The 18691-nt window shown below is 46.5% G+C and overlaps 2 protein-coding genes across 4 annotated transcripts in view; one reads left to right on the forward strand and one right to left on the reverse strand.

Moving 5' to 3' along the window:
• Window positions 1–2396: 2396 nt before the first annotated feature.
• On the forward strand, window positions 2397–4129 carry LOC146333911 (N-acetyllactosaminide beta-1,3-N-acetylglucosaminyltransferase 3-like). Its single transcript, XM_084824891.1, has one exon. It carries the CDS (start codon window positions 2397–2399, stop codon window positions 3540–3542), a length of 1146 nt encoding a protein of 381 aa, XP_084681017.1. The 3' UTR covers window positions 3543–4129.
• A 6711-nt stretch (window positions 4130–10840) lies between these two features.
• The window catches only part of LOC146333912 (tyrosine-protein kinase JAK3-like), a 49373-nt gene continuing 41522 nt past the window's right edge, over window positions 10841–18691 (reverse strand). For all 3 annotated transcript variants that reach the window (XM_084825200.1, XM_084825198.1, XM_084825199.1), the window contains 5 exons: window positions 17022–17146; window positions 16066–16238; window positions 14967–15084; window positions 13328–13438; window positions 10841–12394 (listed from right to left, as the gene is read on the reverse strand). In XM_084825200.1, coding sequence (XP_084681326.1) covers window positions 12278–12394; window positions 13328–13438; window positions 14967–15084; window positions 16066–16238; window positions 17022–17146 — 644 coding nt within the window. In that variant the 3' untranslated portion in view covers window positions 10841–12277. The remainder of the gene's footprint in view (window positions 12395–13327; window positions 13439–14966; window positions 15085–16065; window positions 16239–17021; window positions 17147–18691) is intronic.

The following is an 18691-nucleotide window of genomic DNA, read 5'->3' on the forward strand; positions in this document are numbered from 1 at the left end:
GTGAGCCTGTTTCATGCAGGTCCCACAAAGAGAGGAAGGGTGCTTCTAGACAAGGCGTTTGTTGTGCAATCACCCTGAGAGAAACCTCTCCACCACCGTAAAGGTTATTTCTATCAGGTCCAATATCTTACTGTAACGGTTTTAGCTGTTTTCGAACGCAATCCCATGCATGTTTAGACAGAAAGAAGTCCTAAAACACCCAGCATTCCCCAGCCAGCATTCCCCAGCTGGGGAATGCTGGGAGTTGTAGGACTTTTTTCTGTCTAAACATGCATGGGATTGTGCATGAAACTGTTTCAAATGGTGTATATTAGCGATTGTATGTTATGTTTTCATTATCTTCTATTGTGGTGTGTTTTGGGAGGAACTTGAGTTGAGTTTCCTCAACTGGGCGGTATAGAAAAGAAATAGTAGTAGTAATAATAATAATAATAATAATAATCTGTTCGTCTTTGTGCTGCAAAAGAATAATCACTCTGGAATGAGGAAAAAAACCAACTGCAATTGTATCTTCTGCATTTCTTCTTCTTCCCAGCTGGGGAATGCTGGGAGTTGTAGGACTTTTTTCTGTCTAAACATGCATGGGATTGTGCATGAAACTGTTTCAAATGGTGTATATTAGCGATTGTATGTTATGTTTTCATTATCTTCTATTGTGGTGTGTTTTGGGAGGAACTTGAGTTGAGTTTCCTCAACTGGGCGGTATAGAAATGAAATAGTAATAATAATAATAATAATAATAATCTGTTCGTCTTTGTGCTGCAAAAGAATAATCACTCTGGAATGAGGAAAAAAATCAACTGCAATTGTATCTTCTGCATTTCTTCTTCTAGACTTCCTTTGTTGTGCAATTGCACCTTGTCTGCACAGAGGGAAGAAAGTGAAGGGCCAGGTTCTCTCTTATGCAAGTGTATTTCTCTGGATCATGTCCCAATTGCCACCAGCCACTGAAGACCAATCAGAGCTAGTTTTTCCTCATCTTTATCTTTTTTGGGGGTGTCCTATATGGCAGTTGATCCTCAGTGGAATCATATTGCCCCATGCTCAGTATTAAAGTCATGGCTTCAAACGTGCATTGTGAAAGCTTTTTAAATGCCTCCGATGGGCAGAGAAAGTGTAAGCAGGGATGGGTTGGATCCTGGGCATAAGTTTTCCTGGCTCATTCACAATTCAGGAGCTCTGCCCCTAATGATCTAACTAGGGTTGTCACTGGATCACCTGAGAGCCAGTGTGGTGTAGTGGCGAGAGTGTTGGACTAGGAGCTGGGAGATCCGGGTTCTAGTCCCCGCTTGGCCATGGAAGCTCACTGGGTGACTTTGGGCCAGTCACACACTCTCATCCCAACCCACCTCACAAGGTTGTTGTTGTGAGGATAAAATGGAGAAGAGGGGGATAATGTAAGCCGCCTTAGGTTCCTTGCAAGAGGAAAAAAGGCGGGGTATAAATGCAATAAATAATAAAATAAATAAATCAAATAAATCTTGGTTGATTCATATGAGCTTGCCTAGTCAATTTACATGTGTACATTTACAGTGAAATCCTGTACGCATCTGTCAGGAATAAGCCCCAAGGTAAAGAAGAGTGAGGGATGAGAGTAAAAAGGGAAGATTAATTATTAAAGTTTACAAAGGCTTTCTCTCTCTCTTGTTCCCATCCTGAATCCTCTCCTCTCATCTGTTCTACTTATTCTGAGAATCTACTGATTTTGCAACTTGGGGCGTCTTTATGCCCCAAAACCAGGCAATGTGCCTGGGGTATAACAACGTCATATGGATTTACCAAAGAAAACGGATTCAGGGAAGCTGGCTTAAGTACTCTGGGTGTCAATAGCTTGGCACAAACCGCGGGCTTTCATTGGGGAACATTTCCCTCATCATATTCAGAAATGCAAAGTGTTATGGGATAGAAAAATACCCCACAACACCAAGAAACATTGGTTGTTAGTAAAAACAAAGTTTTCCCTGGACAGTTTGTGATACTTTTCTAATGTTTTCAGTGTATAATATACTCCTTCCGACACTGCGGACCCATTTCTGGCTGTGACGCATTTGACCATCCTAGGATACACTGGAGAATAGCTTAGTAAAATCCCCCCCGCTCATATATATATGGCTGGATGAGGGTTACGCCTTCTGCCACCAGCCTTGATCTCAGTAAACATACCCCACTTGTCGGCTGTGTAGAGACCAGCATTAGGGGAAAAAAAACCCTTAAATTGGCACCAATTATTAAAACCAGTGATGTGAATGCCAAACACATCGTTGGCGCAAATCTAAATACCGATGGGTCTGGATTTTCAAGATAGTTGGTGGTCTTGCAGCTGGATGTTCTGTAGCCAGTGGGAGCACAGTGGTGTGTCGTCCTTCCACTCAGTGTCCCCTTGTCTTTCAGGGAAGATGCCCTGGAGATGGTGCTACAGGTTGGAAGCTGCCTTCCTGAGCCTGGTGGGGTTCACAGGCTTCCTGTTTCTTCTCCGGAGCAACGACCGTCCGAACAGCCATGTCGTGGAAGAGGCAAGGGAAACCTCCAAGCTGATCCCGCCAATCACTACCAAAGCCCCCAAGCCCCTCACCAAGTGCCAGGTGAATGAATCAGCGGCCAGCGTCTCTGGCTTCGCTGAACTGCCCAATCACATCAAAGACTTCTTATGGTATAAACATTGCAAAGAATTCCCGTTGCTCCTGGACCTCCCGGAGAAGTGTGGCAGCCTGGAAACCTCCTACGAGGTCTTTTTGCTCCTGGCCATCAAGTCATCTCCTGGGAACTATGAACGGCGCGAGATCATCCGCAAGACGTGGGGGCAAGAGCGGACATTTGAGGGCGTCCACATCCGCCGGGTATTCCTCTCAGGAGTAGCAGCGAATGCCCGGGAAGCCCGGAAGCTCAACCAACTCCTCAGGCTGGAGACTGAGGCGTATGGAGACATCCTCCAATGGGACTTCCAGGACAGCTTCTTCAACCTGACCCTCAAACAGGTCCTGTTCCACACCTGGATGGAGGCCCGGTGCCCGGGAGTCCGTTTTGTCTTCAACGGAGATGATGACGTTTTTGCCAACACCGACAACATCGTCCACTACTTGCTGAGCGTCCCAGGAGCAGGAGATGAGCACCTCTTCGTGGGGCAGCTGATTACCAACGTGGGCCCCATCCGGGAAAAGTGGAGCAAATATTATGTGCCGGAGCAAGTGACCACATCCAAGTCCTACCCACCGTATTGTGGTGGTGGAGGCCTTCTCATGTCCGGTTACACCTCCCACACCATCTACAAGGAATCCCTCAGCATCGAACTCTTCCCCATTGATGACGTCTACCTGGGGATGTGCCTGCAGAGAGCAGGCCTTGCACCCTCCTCCCACATGGGCATCCGGACAGTGGGCGTGATGGTGCCGTCTTCCCGGCTGGAGTCCTTCGACCCCTGTTACTACAAAGAGCTCCTCTTGGTCCATCGATTTGTGCCGTATGAGATGCTGGTGATGTGGGACGCCATTCACCAGCCAGACTTGGTCTGTGGGAAGAAAATGGAGGTTTATCAGAGTCTCTGAGGGTCACGAGGAGGAGGAAGAGGGACAGAGAGGTCAGAAGAATCTAAAACTGAAGATCGAAAGAACCTGCTTTTTTTATGGGTTCTTGTTTGCAGCTGATAGCTTCTGTTTTGCATCTTTTCCCCCCTGGTGCCTCAAAGGAAGGATGAAAGAAAGTACGTCTGGACATTTGATGACAGAGATGTGATTTTATTTGAGAGAGCCAAGAAACTGCTAAAATCGTCCAGCTATCGGTGCATGGTGGTTGTCAGGGTAAGTTTTTTCCTCAGCCCTGACTAGATGGTTTGGATTTGATGGCTTCTTTCAAACGCATTTTGCTTCCACTTTGGGTTCTCCATGGCGTTTCACAGTTTCTTCATTAAAGGATTGTGTCAAAATCAGAAATGAATGATATTTGCGGCTTTATGATATCTCAGGAATTCTGATCAGTGATGCACTACTTCTCTGGGACTTCTGTTACACCTTCTGTTTCCAGAAGAGACTGACTCCTCTGCCGCCTCCTTCGCTTGGTGGTTCATTCAGGGTCTCAACATGACCACTTTGGCTTGGCTCAGGCAAAATGGCAGCTTTGAGAGCTCCCTCGGCAAGGTCACTTTTTGGACGCAAGCGTGTGGTCGTGCTGGAGCTGGAGGGACATGGTTCACTGCCCTTTTCTTTCCAGGCCTGAACACCAAGTCTGGAGGACTCACCACCTTTCTCCCAATGGCTCACTGGTGCCAATTAGAAAAGGAGGAGGGAAAAATCCATCTGCAGCTTTCTTTGCTTAGAGACTCTTGGCCAAGACAGTGGGAACGTTTATGGCCTTAGTGGATATCTGTCATTGGAATCAACGTGTGTGTGTGTGTGTGTGTGTGTGTGTTAGTCATGCTTGATTTTGTTCTGATTCAGGATGTACAAAGCTCTTTGCACTAACCTTAGGTCTCTGTGGTCACCCACAATGTGGCATTGCACCACACGATACATGGGACACGGGTATCAGTTAAAAATGGCTTGCCTGAGGCTTTGCTGGGATAAGGGCTTGTCTATAAGGAAGCCACTGGGGGCAGAAGTGGGGATACCCTTTTGGGACCCCCTATCCTCTCACTCACTCACTTTATTGGCTGGGGGAGGGGCAGTAATTCTTTCTTGCTTCTGGAGGGATGGTAGCTGCCCTTCCAAAATGCAAGCAGTTCAGGCTGTCTGAGCTTCAGAACATATAATATCCAGGAAATCATAATCGTAATAAATATGATTATTATTATTATTATTATTATTATTACATTGCAAACTGTCCTTCCAAAATGCAATCAACTGAGGGTGTCTGAGCTTCAGAACAAATAAAATCCAGGAAATAATACTCATAATTATAATAAATATTATTCTTATTCTTGCATTTCAAATTGTCCTTCCAAAATGCAAGCCATTAACTGTGTCTCGGCACCAAACCAAATAAGATCCATCCAAGAATAATAATAATAGTAATGATCCATAACAATAACTTTTATAATAGTAAATATGATATTATAATAGTAATGTTAATATAATTTATTATTATGTATTATGTATTATTAATAACAATGGTATTATTATTATTACATTTCAAACTGTCCTTCCAAAATGCGAGCAATTAAGGGTGTCTGAGCTTCAGAGCAAATAAGACTCAGGAATTGCTGTTGTTGTCGTTAGAAAAAGAACAAATTCCCATGTAGAAGTTGCTTAATCGTGAAATAGCTGTTATTATTTCATCTTAGGTCATTGTAGTGCTTTGTGCAGATCCATCCTCTTGCACCTTTCATGGGCTAAGGTACTTGGTTTGATCACCTGAGATTCATGGGCCAAGATCCACTTTTTCTGACACACAATGTCCAAATCCCCAGCCCAGCTGCACATTTGTCACAAGGCCCTTATCAGTGGTCCCCAGCAGGACTCCTTGGCCCAGTGTGGGTTTCTGAGTTCCGGGGCCTGCCGAGTGGCCTGCCAAGGATTAGAACTCCTTGGCTCCCTCCCCTTTCCTTTGCATCTCCCCCTTCTCCTTTTCCTGTGGTTTGTCCTGATGTTCACATCCGCTAACTGCTGTTGTCTCTTGCCTTCCAAAATGGAATGTGAAACTGTGGCTCCAGGTGGGACCTCCTCTTCTGATCTGGCAGGGCGAGGATGCAAATGTACGCTTGCCGATTTGGATCTCGCAGGAAGCTAAGGCGAGTGCTCAGCAGGAAATGGAGTTGGAAGCTGTGGGTGAAATGGGTGGGTGGGTAGGGAAGGCTCACACAGCTCCCGCCTCTAAATGTTTGAAGTCTTCTCAGGGTTGGGTCCATCTGGGGGTTGACATCCCGTGAGACCGAGGGCGGAGGGGGCTATCGCGTTGAATCAGGGCTATACCGCATTTAGCAAAATGCAGCCTTCAGTTTTGCGTTGAGCTGCCTCTCTCTCTACTTTGCATTCTGGCTAGTCCTAGACAGGGTTGAAACAGCCCCCAGGTGCTTTTCCTGCAGAGACCAACATGAATCAGCCCAGCCCAATGTTTACCTTCCTAGATAATGTCATCCCCGGGGCTTCCTTTCCCCATGAAATGTTCCTATGAGGGCTGATGCCACACAGGCAGTGCTTTCACCAACACTGGGTGTCTCCTCTCATTACCACTGTTCAGAAGCTGGGCTTTCCCTGCCATTGCCCAATCCAACTAGTGCGGAAGAAGACCTACACCGCTGGGTGGACTGGACAGTCCCAACAGTACCCTACTCCACCTCGCTAACATTTTCTTCACCATCCTCGCTGCTCTGCGATGGTGTGTGGGAAATCAGGGGAAAGCTGTGTCAGTTTCTCCCACCCACTTGTCAGTTTCTTTCTTTTAAAAAATGTTAAGGTATTAATATTCACTTCTTTTTGAAGCCTTCCCCCTAAAAACAAAAAAACACCCCTCTCACTTGCCTTTCTTGAACCACCACCAGCAGGATAAAGGAGTGGATGGGCAAAGTTTTCCTAGCACTGCTGAATCTGGGAGGCTTTTGCTGCTGGTGAAACTGGCAAGGTTTTCCTCTATGCAGATAGCAATATAGACAGTTGTAGCACTCAGTGAAAAATGTGATGGGTACAGAGAACCAACAGTAGGCTTCCAATAGAAGACATCGATTTATATATAGGTCACACAGGAAGGTTGCTTTCTGATTGTAAGTCCGCTGTTCAGCACCATCATTAGTTTATTTCAACTCCTGGCATAAGCATGTTTGAAACTGCATCTTTCATACATGCCCACCAACAGTGGGAAAGAGGCTGAAAAGCCCTTTAAAGGCACAATCCTATACACACAGTGACTTGGTAGTAAGTCCTATTGAAATCAGTGGGACTTACTCCTGAGTAGACATACCTAGGATTGCACTGTAAGTGGCATATGTGAAATCTATCGAAAGACAGAGCCAAGGGTACTGCATTCTGCCACTAAGCTAATGTGGCAGCCCAGAGCCTGGATTTCTTTCTCCACAGCATTGGGCTTCTAGTTACGGATCTCCTGTAACAAAGTAAGCTATAACTGCCTGCCTGTTATTTTTCTTAGAGCACAACTCTGGTTAGGAACTATGTTCTACTTTTTCTTTCTGTTTTTTAAAGAATCTTCTTGGATTGTAGTTTTATGATGTTTTTGCTAAATATTAATAAAAGTAATAAAAAAGAACATCCTGGTTAATGGAAACGGTGTGTTTTGTTGGGGCGGAAGGGGGGTGATAGCCATGAGAGTGCGGCCACTGAACTTGAGCCGGACATCCTAGAGAGTGAAGTCAAGTGGGCCTTAGGAAGCATTAGTAACAACAAAGCTAGCGGAGATGACAGTATTCCAGCTGAGCTATTTAAAATCCTAAAAGATGATGCTGTTAAAGTGCGGCACTCAATATACCAACACATTTGGAACACTCAACAGTGGCCGCAAGACTGGAAAAGGTCAGTTTACATTCCAATTCCAATGAAGGGCAATGCCAAAGAGTGTTCGAACTACTGTACAATTGCGCTCATTTCACATGCCAGCAAGGTGATGCTCAAAATCCTACTAGCTAGGCTTCAGCAGCATGTGAACCGAGAACTACCGGAAGTACAAGCTGGGTTTCGAAGAGGCAGAGGAACTAGAGATCAATTCGCCAACATTCGTTGGATCATGGAGAAAGCAAGAGAATTCCAGAAAAGCGTCTATTTCTGCTTCATTGACTACGCTAAAGCCTTTGACTGTGTGGATCACAACAAACTGTGGCAAATTCTTAAAGATATGGGAGTACCAGGCCACCTGACCTGTCTCCTGAGAAACCTGTACGAGGGTCAAGAAGCAACAGTCAGAACCAGAGATGGAACAACCAATTGGTTCAAAATTGGGAAAGGAGTACGACAAGGCTGCATATTGTCGCCCTGCTTATTTAACTTATATGCAGAGTACATCATGAGAAACGCCAGGTTGGATGAATCACAGGTCGGAATTCAGATTGCCGGGAGAATTATCAACAACCTCAGATACGCAGCCGATACCACCCTAATGGCAGAAAGTGAAGAAGATCTAAAGAGCCTCTTGCTGAGGGTGAAAGAGGAGAGTGCAAAAGCTGGTTTTAAGCTCAACATTAAAAAAACGAAGATCATGGCATCTGGCCCCATCACTTCCTGACATATAGAAGGGGAAGAAATGGAAGCAGTGACAGATTTTATTTTCTTGGGCTCCAACATCACTGCAGACGGTGACTGTAGCCATGACATTAAAAGACGCTTGCTCCTTGGGAGGAAAGCTATGGCACACCTAGACAGCATAGTAAGAAGCAGAGACATCACCTTGCCCACAAAGGTCCGTCTAATCAAAGCTATGGTTTTCCCAGTAGCAACATATGGCTGTGAGAGCTGGACTATAAGGAAGGCTGAGCGCCGGAGAATCGATGCTTTCGAACTGTGGTGCTGGAGAAGACTCTTACGAGTCCCCTGGACTGCAAGGAGGTCAAATCAGTCCATCCTAAAGGAAATCAACCCTGAGTGCTCATTGGAAGGACAGATACTGAAGCTGAAGCTCAAATATTTTGGCCACCTAATGTGAAGAGAAAACTCTCTGGAAAAGACCCTGATGCTGGGAAAGACTGAAGGCAAAAGGAGAAGGGGATGGGAGAGGATGAGACGGCTGGATAGCATCACCGATGCAATGAATATGAACTTGAGCACGCTCCAGGAGAGAGCGCAGGACAGGAAGGCCTGGTGTGCTATGGTCCATGGGGTCACGAAGAGTCGGACACGACTGAACGACTGAACAACAACAACAAGGGGGGTGACCTTGTCTTGCACTTGTCTTGCACTTTCAGCTTGATTGGGCACCAAGCAAAACATTTCAAGAAGGAGTGCAAAAAAAGCTACCCCCAAGTCCTCTTGAGTAGCCCCAGAGACCCCCAGCATCTGCCACTGCCGAGAGAGAGAGAGAGAGAGAGAGAGAGAAAGAAAGGGAAAAAAGCACTCTAGAAATGTGCTTTTTGGCTATTGCCATAGAAGCTTCATTCCTAGAAAACCGAAGAAAACTGTGCTTGAGGTTCCTGCCTGCTTCCAGGATGCTCCAGGGATGTTCTAGGAATGCGTTTTTTGGAGGAGGGTTAAAATGTGAGTTAGGGGTGTGTGTGTGTGTGTGTGCGTGTGTGTAAGTGGGGAAGAGAAAAGTGAGTGGATGTGAGGTGGGTATTGGGGACATAGAGGGTTCTTTCTGGGAGGGCATGTTTTTCAGAGGGGGCAAATTTGCACAGCGGTATGTGATCATGAGTTGCTACAGCATGCCTGTGGATTTTCCTTCTGCTTTATTGCTTAGTGGCACATCCCACACTATTTGGAAGAACAGTGGAAAATCCTGGGGAACTGATGGCACAGTTGCAGTGGAAGGTTATAGTTAGGGATGTATGAGAACTTCATTTTAATTTGTTTTTTTATCAGGATTTTACCCAGTTTACACATTCTGCACCAAACACGAACTCAGACACACACAGTATGCAGTTGAAGTCAGTCGATTTCTGGGCCTGCAATGTGATTTGGGGACCCCCACAAAAAATGCGTTTGACAGCATGTGTACCTTTGGAATATGCACATGAAAAATGCATACTTTTGAAAAATGTGCACAAATACGCATCAGTCAAAAATTAATGGGAGAAGCATGCTTGCTTTCTGAGATGTGCACCGTTGATGAGTACATTTGGAAAAATACACATAAATATGCACGGATTTTCCTACGAAGAGGAAAAAACAGAAGGCAGTGTTCCACAGTTCCACAAACTCAAATGGCACTAGCAGAGCTCTGCTGAATCTTCTGCAGCCGGTTGTGCATCTGCTTGCACAACCATACATGCGCAAGCATAGCTTTAGTTGGCGTCTCCTCTTGTGCATAGTTAGTAACCTAGTTTCCGCTAGTGCAACATCATTTGCACTCATGAAATGACACAGCTGGATACCACCCAAAGCTGAAATGGAGTTTGAAGAACTTCAGCAAGTCTTCCTGCTTCGCACAACCCTAGGTACGGCCAAGTGCCGCACAAGAGGCACTGTGAATTACCAATTTTATTTGGAGTGAGGGATATAACCCCCCCCCACACACACACACTCTTAAGTGCAAGAGGAAGAAAAAACATCCAGACACGCAAACACAGTACAGCAACAGCGTTAAAAGTTTACTGGATCATTTCTGGCAGTGTCGCCCTTCTCAGAACACTGACAACTTCTCATGACCAGTGCAGGGAAAAGGTCTGGAAGTGAGGGATCTTTTTCATCACTTTGAGGGCTGGATGGGCTCTGGGCAAAGGGACCAGATGACAGGACTGGGCCACATCCAAAAGTGGGCTGGGCCAGTCGCTGCTGGTATGTGGCTGCTGATGAAATTGCCCATACCCCACTCATGCACGCACGCACACACACTCCCCCCCCCCGAAAATGCTCCCCCACCCCAGTGGTTGCAATAAAGGTTTTTAAAACCTAAATGCAGCATGGTGGAGCTGGGAAGCAGAGAAATATCTGCTCCCCAGCAGGGCCTGGGATTAATGGTTCGAGGTCTAATGGTATGAGGCAGCTTCCTTGCTTCTTATTTAAACCAGCCCTTTACTCAGAACAACGAAGACTGGGACCTTGCTTTATTTTGAGGGGAAGGACCATAGCTCAGTGGTAGCTTTGCCTTCAAATGTCGCAGGTTCGATCCCCAGCAGCATCTCCTGGCAGGGCTGGAAACATTCCTGCCTGAAATCTTGGAGAGACACTGGCAGTCAGTGTCAACACTGGGCTAGATGGACTGATGGTCTGGCTTAGTACAACACTGTTTCCTATGTTCCTTTTTAAATCAGCCCTTTGTTCAGAACCATAAGGACTAGAATCTTAGATTTCTTTAGTTGATGGACCACAGCTCAGGGATAGAGCAGAACTGAGCTTAAATGGGCCAATGGTCTGCCTGTGTTTGTTAGTTCGTTCATTTACCCAAAGCCAAAGTTCTCCGGGCTTCAGCAAAGTCTTTAAACTCAAATCAGATAAATTCAGGGGTCTTTCGTGCATACTGGATAATGTACGCATACGCTGCCGCAATGAGGACTAGCTGCATTGCAAAGCCTGGTGCCTTCCAAAAACATGTGGCCACCAGTATCAAGCACGTCTGATATTAGCAGCCCATTAGCTACGAGAGGAAGAGGCGGAGGGAAGATTTGCAGCAGACCAGACAAAGGAGAACGCCAACATGGAGTCATGGCTCCAAAGTCCGAGAGGTTCCATCCCCAACATTGCCAGGTAAGAGGAGGCTGGGAGATGCCCCTCTCCGCTTAGACCCTGCGGAGTCACTCCCAATCAACATAGCCATCGTGGGCTGGACAGATGGATGCCCTGACCTGACAGAACACATTTCCATGTTTCCACCAGGCAAGGATGTATTAACTGGGAGAGAGAAGGAGAGAAGGATGCATATTTGCAGGGGTTGCAAGACGAGCAGGCTGCTCCTGTGCTCTCCTTAAAAAGGGGGTTGGGCACATTGGTGGCAGAGTGCTGTCGAGGTCTCCAGAGCTGAGACAGAGCTGGCAGGGGCATTGATGGGTCTGGGCTCATGAGGCTCCAGCCCTGGCTCTATTTCCCAGGGCCCTGCCGGTCTGTGGGTGCCAGTGGAAGATGTTTCCTCAGCTTCATTGCCACGTAGGGGGCGGCTTTCAAGGGTCATTGCAGCTGGGGACAGGAAGGGCAAACCCTCTCCTTCCCACATGATGCAACACCCCCTCTCCAATTGTCCCCTGCAATTGAGCTGAGGGGGGGAAAAGCCTCTTTTTTTCATTTGGTTTCAGCTGATCTGGGTCAGGGTGCAAATTAACTGAAGAACGTATTGAATGTGAAACAACGTGGAAGAGACAGTCGTTGTCCGCTGCTGGCTCTTGTGGAATTTAAACAAATCCTAGACATAATTTCTAAACTGGCATATATAGGTATAAATTAGCATGGGTAGATTTTCCACAGTTTTGTGTGCTATGGACCTGGGACACCGAAACTTCACACACAGCAATCTGGGGGACCCCTTTGGATGCTGGAGGAGGGGAGGAATGGAAGAGGAGACCAAAGTAGCCTACACTGGAGAAGGTGGAGTGGTTCACACAGAGGCTAAGCAGGTCTGACTCATGCCTGGATGGCGGGGCAGCACTTTGGGACCCCCCCCCCCCCCCCGGACGGCCACCTTGAGTTCCATGATGGCAGCACAGGTGAATGAAAATATCAAGGCTGGGCGGATGGGGTTAAAAACCCAGTGGTGTCACTCCCTAGCCCCGGGCTTTGCAGCGGCTATTCCTCAGGGCTTCGATTTGTGGGGCCAGCTTGCAGAATCGGGGCCGCTGGCTCGGCGCGAAGGACCAGCAGGATTGCATCAAGGCAAAAACCTGGGGAAAGCGTAAGGAGAGAGACGGGAGGGGGCTGTTAATCAGGGCAAGCCAGAAGGAGCAGAACACAATCCCGGCATCTTCCCAAAGCAAGCCAAGCCTCCCCTTTGGCCCTCTTCCACACCAGCAAGGTGTGCTCCAGAAATCCAATTTCCCCCCTTGCGATCCTTTCGCCCGTGTCAGAATGCCATTTTGCTTCCTCAGATGTTGCGGCACACAGGCATTCTGCACAGGCAGGGCTGTGGCCTTAAATTTGGGGAAGAGGACGCCGAAGGATACATACTATTTTGAGTACAATGTCAACGATACAATTGGATAGCTATGGTGGCTTGAAGCTACTACGGACACAGGCAGTCCGTTGTGAAGTACCAGCCCATGTTGCAATTAAAAAAAACCCTTAATGTCCACTTAAAAAAAAAAAAAAAGCTTTGTGGAGATAACAAATGGGTGGCTGGGATGTAAAATCACAGCTAAAGATTGTAGTAAGGTAAAGGAGAGGGGAAGCTGGGCCGTTCCACCAGCCCTGCTGAAAGACTTAATTTTTTCCTCTTCCCTCCCCATCCCTTCTTCCTTGTGTGTTGTGTCTTTTTAGATTGCAAACCGGGGAGGGGGGGAGGGACTGTCTTGTTTTACTGATTATATATAACCTAATTCAGGAGGCCTTTTGGCTGAGGAGTGGGATAAAAGATACTTGAAATAAGTAGATACAAATAAATAATAATAATAGCATTTATGCTTTTGGGTGACAACTCAGCCGCTGGAGGGAAAATGCTTTGTGAGGGATTGAGAGAGGGACAGAGAGGGAGAAGTCCTGCTAGGAAGGGAGTGGTGCTGTATACATGCCTATGCCGTTTGGGAGGGGGGTCCCTGCTCATCCTTAAATTGTAACCTAGAACGGCGTAGCCAGGGGCCACGCATGGACAGTCTGTTCACCTCTATCGGGCAGTCCGTGGGGGGCGGGAGTCGCCTGGTCTGCTTCAGCAGCTCAAGGAGGTGACAGACGATCGTGGGGGGGTTGGTGTGTCCCATCATGCGGAGAAATTCCTAAGGGGAAAAAGAGGAGGGGGAGGTGAAGAGATGGCAGAAAAGAATGGCCAGTGTGTGTGTGTGTGTGTGTGTGTACACACACACACTCCAATATCAGAAACAGACTACGGCTGCCTGGGGGTAGCAATGTCTTTCAAAAAACACCTTGCTCTATATCTGTGTGTGTGTGTGTGTGTGTGTGTGCACGTGCGCATGCGTGTGCACAATATAAAACTAGATGCAGCCACCACAGCACACACACAGCACAGAAAGGCATAGCAGCGACAGAAATACAGTGCATGCACACGCACACTAACACTGCGCAGACAATGCCTACACACATAGATACGCAGGACAGACCTGTGCTGATGTGCTGATCTATTTATTTCAGCTGACTTTACAAAGAACAAAATAAAACTCCATCCGGCTTTTACTGTATCATCTGCTGTTTGCCATTTTAAGTTTAAGTTGGAGTCTTTTCAGACTTTTTTTCAGACTTTTTTCAGACTTTTCAGACTTTTTTTCTTTTTGCCATTTTAAGTTTAAGTTGGAGTCTTTTCAGACCACTCCGCTTCTGCCGTTTTTATTCTTTTAATGGATGTTTTGTTTTTATTTTGTTTGCAGTAAGCAAACGTTTAGTCGGGTACAGCAACGTTTCCTCCGGGGAACTGTAAGCTCCACTTTGGTTGTTCTTGTCTTTTGTATGTTTACAGAAAAGCAGCATGGAAACAATGAATGAAACTAAAGTTTAACAACCTAAAAACTACAGGAAAAACCCAAGCCTTTTATTTATTTAATTAAACTGCCTTTGTCATGTTCATGGCAGTATACAGTAACAAATAAAGCAGAATTAAAAATACAATAAAGGCACAATCCTTTGCATGCTTATACAGAAAGAGGTCCTGCAACTCCCAGCATGCCCCAGACAGTGATGGTGACGTGTTTTGAGATGATGGTGATGTGTTTTGTGATAATACTGATGTGTTTTGTGGTGATACTGCTATGTTTTGTGATGATAGCAATGTGTTTTGGCTCCAAATCGTGTGATTATAGTGACGTGTTCTCCCCAGTGAGGTCTGCCTGGCCCCAATATTGCCACATTTTTGGTGCCAGGTGAAGATTTCCCACTATTTCCAAGCATGTGGTGCCACTCAGTGGGCTTCTTAATTTGGTTGTTTTATCAGCTCTTGGTATTTTATTGTGGATTGTTTTTAGCTGTTTTAAATTGTTTTACATTTCTGTATGTTTTAATCCCTAGTGTAAGACACCTTCAGTCTTTGTCTGAGAAAGATGTCTAAGAAATTTAATGAATAAACAAACAGACGAATGAATGACGACATAAATAAAATAACAGCAACAGAGATTCTCTCTCTCTCTCTCTCTCTCTCTCTCTCTCACACACACACACACACACACACACACACCCCTCTGGGAATTGAACACTCACTGCTGATCCAGTACACACAGATACCCCAGAGAGCAACCAATGCAACCTCTCCTTGATCAGCCCCTAATGTCTGTGAGGTCCAGGAGGAGTCAATCTCACCTCCGAGGGACTGCGGCTCTTGCTCCCATAGGTGAACAGCTCGTAGAGGACGACACCAAAACTCCAGACGTCCGACTCTTGGGAGAAGATGTTGTCAGCCAGAGATTCTGGTGCGTACCTGCCATGGGGGGAAGCCATGGTTAAAAAACAAAACAAAACCCCAAACAAAAGATGTGTGTGTATCTAGCTGTCCTGCTTCCCAGGTCGCATCCCTTGCTTGGACTCACACCATCCAATTCTTCTCAAGATTCCTGCCCTGATTGTCTCCTGCAACTTCCTTTCGCTGGTTGCATAAAAAAGGCCGTTCTTAAGATGCAATCCGATGCACGTTTAGACTGAAAAAATGTCCTGCAACTCCCAGCATGCTGCCTGGGGCATGGTGGAAGTTGTAGGACTTTCTTTCTGTTTAAACAGGTATAGGATTGTGCCCTTGCTATCTTAAAATTGTTAGATCGCACTTTGATGATAGTGACATGTTTTGTGATGATGGCGACATGCTTTACCCTTCCTTAAACCGGGCTTTCTCTTTAGGCCAGTGTGTGAACAGAATGCTGGACCAGAGAGCCTTTGGCCTGATCCAGCAGGGCTCATCTTATATTCTTATGTAGGTTCACTTGCCTGATCACTGTTGGGAAGCAAAAAGAGATTTAAAAAAAAAACCCACTCCAGGATGGGCTCTCTGGGTCCTGCCAGGGAAGCCTCCTTCCTAGAGCATCCCCAGAACATCCCAGGAAGCAAGCAGAAAGTTTCAAGCGCTGCTTGCTAGGATGCTTCAAGGACAGTCTAAGAATGAGGTTCCAATGGCAGGAACCATGGAGCATTTTTTCCCTTGTTCCCTGCTTTATTTGGTGGCGCCTGATGCTGACAGTCTGGGGTGGGCCAGATAAGGCTTGGGGGCTGCGAACCATACTTTCCCACCCCGGTTTAAACATTTTCTGCCCTGCCTTGATGGCTTTTTAGCAACTAAGGCAGTATATAAATGGTAATAATAAATAAAAACTAAAATAAAATATCAAAATAAAACGTAACCTTGCCGCCAGGTACACAGACCGCCCCCCCCCCACATGTCTGCTTTGGCGACAACGGCTTCCTCTCCTACCAGAAGATGGGGCTTTGTCCAGGTTCCCGCACCACATAGTACTCCTTGCCCGGGGGCAGGATTTTGGCCAGGCCGAAGTCACCGATCTTGACACGGTTCTCGTTTTCCACCAAGATGTTCCTGGTGGCCAAGTCTCTGTGGATGTAGCGCTGAGAGCCCAGGTAGTCCATGCCCTGCGAGGAAGATGGACATCAGAGGGCCTCAGTGGCCGGGGTTTCTCCTCAGCTCCACCCCACCCCGCTGTGCCTCTGAGATACATCTGGAGCAACGAATAAGGAGCTTCTTAAGAGTTCCTTGGCAAATCTAGTGTACCTCAGGATCTTCACACTTGGTGGTGACATGCAGTTGGTGGTCGAAAGGAGAATCCTCCCCTCCCAGTAGCTGTATCATGGAATTGGGGTGCAGGGTAGGAAAGGGCACTCCACACGTGCTGAACTACAGCTCCCATCATTCTCAGTCAGCCTCCCCCAACCTGGTGCCCTCCTGATGCATTGGACAACAACTCCCATAATTCCTGGCCAGCCTCCACCAAAATGGTACCCTCCACATGTGTCGGACTACAACTCCCATCATTCCCAGCCAGCCTCCTCCAAGCAAGCTAGATTTGACCTTTGGGGGGTCCACAGTGCTCTGAATGCCATTTTCTATTTTGCGGTATGTGGAGTGGTGCTGGTTGTCACGGGCTGCATTGGGAGCATCACGGCCACGTCACCCGTCCCTGGTCTAAAATTACCTACTTGCGCCATTGGCTGGTCTAGGGGGCCCTTTGGTCTGACCCAGCAAAGCTGCACCAATGCGCTCCTAAGATGCAACGCATGCGCGCATCATGTAAGTCGGGAGAGGACGTCACATGGCTTATGCAGGCCAGAGTCTGTTCTTGGCTTCGCATTCTGGGTTTTCCCTTTGTTTGTTAAGGTTTGTGGTGCCCGACCCATGAGAAAACCAAGTCATCTCACCTTGCACACCTGCCAGGCATAAAGCAGCAGCTTCTTCAAGTCCAGCCGCTTCTGGTTCCTCTGCAAGTAATTCCTGAGGCAGCCACTGGGCAGGTATTCCATGACCATATGGAGGCAGTTCCGGCCTGAGGTGGGAGGTGAGTGCTGCAGTAATCACTGGGAAACAGAACTAAACTTCCTGGCTTCCATTGCTCCGTAGAGGTGCAAAATGCAGCTCTGTCTTGGCCACAAGGACCGAGTGCAGGGCGGGGGAGTGTTTTCGCACTTTCAAGCTGGGATGCAAATTGAAATTCGGTTCTCCTTCAGAATACGCACTTCTCCGAATTTTGCATGGACTTCCCCAATCCAAAAATGTGGTGGTGGTGGGGGGAAATATTCATATGAGGGAAAGGTGCGCACCAGAATGTGCATATTTTGAAAATAACCTTAAAAATGCAGGCTATTAGGAAAATTGCTGGCAAAAAAACTGACTTGCCACTGCCAGCTATAGCTGAATGGCAACTGCAGCATCTATTCGTATCAGCATCTTTGGCCTGGCTGCTTTTGCAGCATCGGGGTCTCTGTCATTACTGGAAGCACTTCTTGAGGCTGGTCAGGCAAAGTGGCACACAACTGACGTCTATGGATACTTGTCACTGATGAATAAATATGATACACAGGGAATGGAATGACATTCCAGGAATTTCATAAGCAGGAATGGAAGAGGGACTTGGGTCTCCCATTTTGCCCAAACAATGGATCCCCACTTTGGCATCTATACCTGTCGCATCTGTGGGTCTTAGGCTGAATCTTAGTCAGCAAAAAACTTTTGTTTCATGTCTATTGAGCACTGCAATGTTCTGTGAACTGCCCAGGGATCTTTGGCTATTGGGCGGTACAGAAATGAAATAAACAAATAAACAAACAAATCTTTAGTAAGTTAGGGTCTAATTCAGCTAATTGCTGGAGGGGCAATGCAGCTAATGCTTCTTGTCAACGTATGTTTGGGCAATTTTCAGGAGTTGTTTCTTTTGGGGAAGAGGTCATTATACGGATACATTTTGTCCTGGAACAGTCTTTACTATTCACTGATGGACATGCTCTTTTAAATTATCTATCTGCTTCTTAGAAACTAACAAATGGTCAGTGGAAATGGATTCTCTGTGCCCTCATGACAGCTAAAGACTGATATTACAACTCTGGAAGGATAAAGGCTCACTTCCTCTAATGCAACGGACTGAGGGCCTTGCAACGCTTTTAATATTTGGACAGGTGGCATATAGACGCCACCTGCGAATGGATACTTATTTGGATATCTGGCCTGCTTTGGTTGAAACTTATGTATAATTGCTAGAATGTTGTATTTTCATATATATGCATTTCATATCTATTCATTGCTATGTGTATATACAAATCCATGTAGGTATATATGTTTTTAAAAAACTAAAAAATGAAAAAGATAAAAAACTGTGCGTATTAGGAAACATTGCAGACAAAATGGGATGTATTAGGAGAAATGCACACTAAAGGGAATTGACAGATTCATGGAGAGTAGGTCCTGGCAGCCATTTTACCATGAAACATCCACATTCAGGGAAAGTCTGTCTCGGATTCCCAGCTGTTGGGGAACCATAGTGTTAGGGGACAGTTGTTCTGTTTGACGGCTTCCCAATGGCGTATCTAGCCATCTA

Source organism: Heloderma suspectum, chromosome W (genome assembly GCF_057233095.1).
Source record: "Heloderma suspectum isolate Gila_16-S chromosome W, 16-S_ref, whole genome shotgun sequence".
In the NCBI taxonomy this organism is placed as follows: Eukaryota; Metazoa; Chordata; class Lepidosauria; order Squamata; family Helodermatidae; genus Heloderma; species Heloderma suspectum.

Bases quoted from the DNA above. Each gene is read 5' to 3' on its own strand.
- LOC146333911 (XM_084824891.1), top strand. From the start codon at position 2,397: ATGCCCTGGAGATGGTGCTACAGGTTGGAAGCTGCCTTCCTGAGCCTG.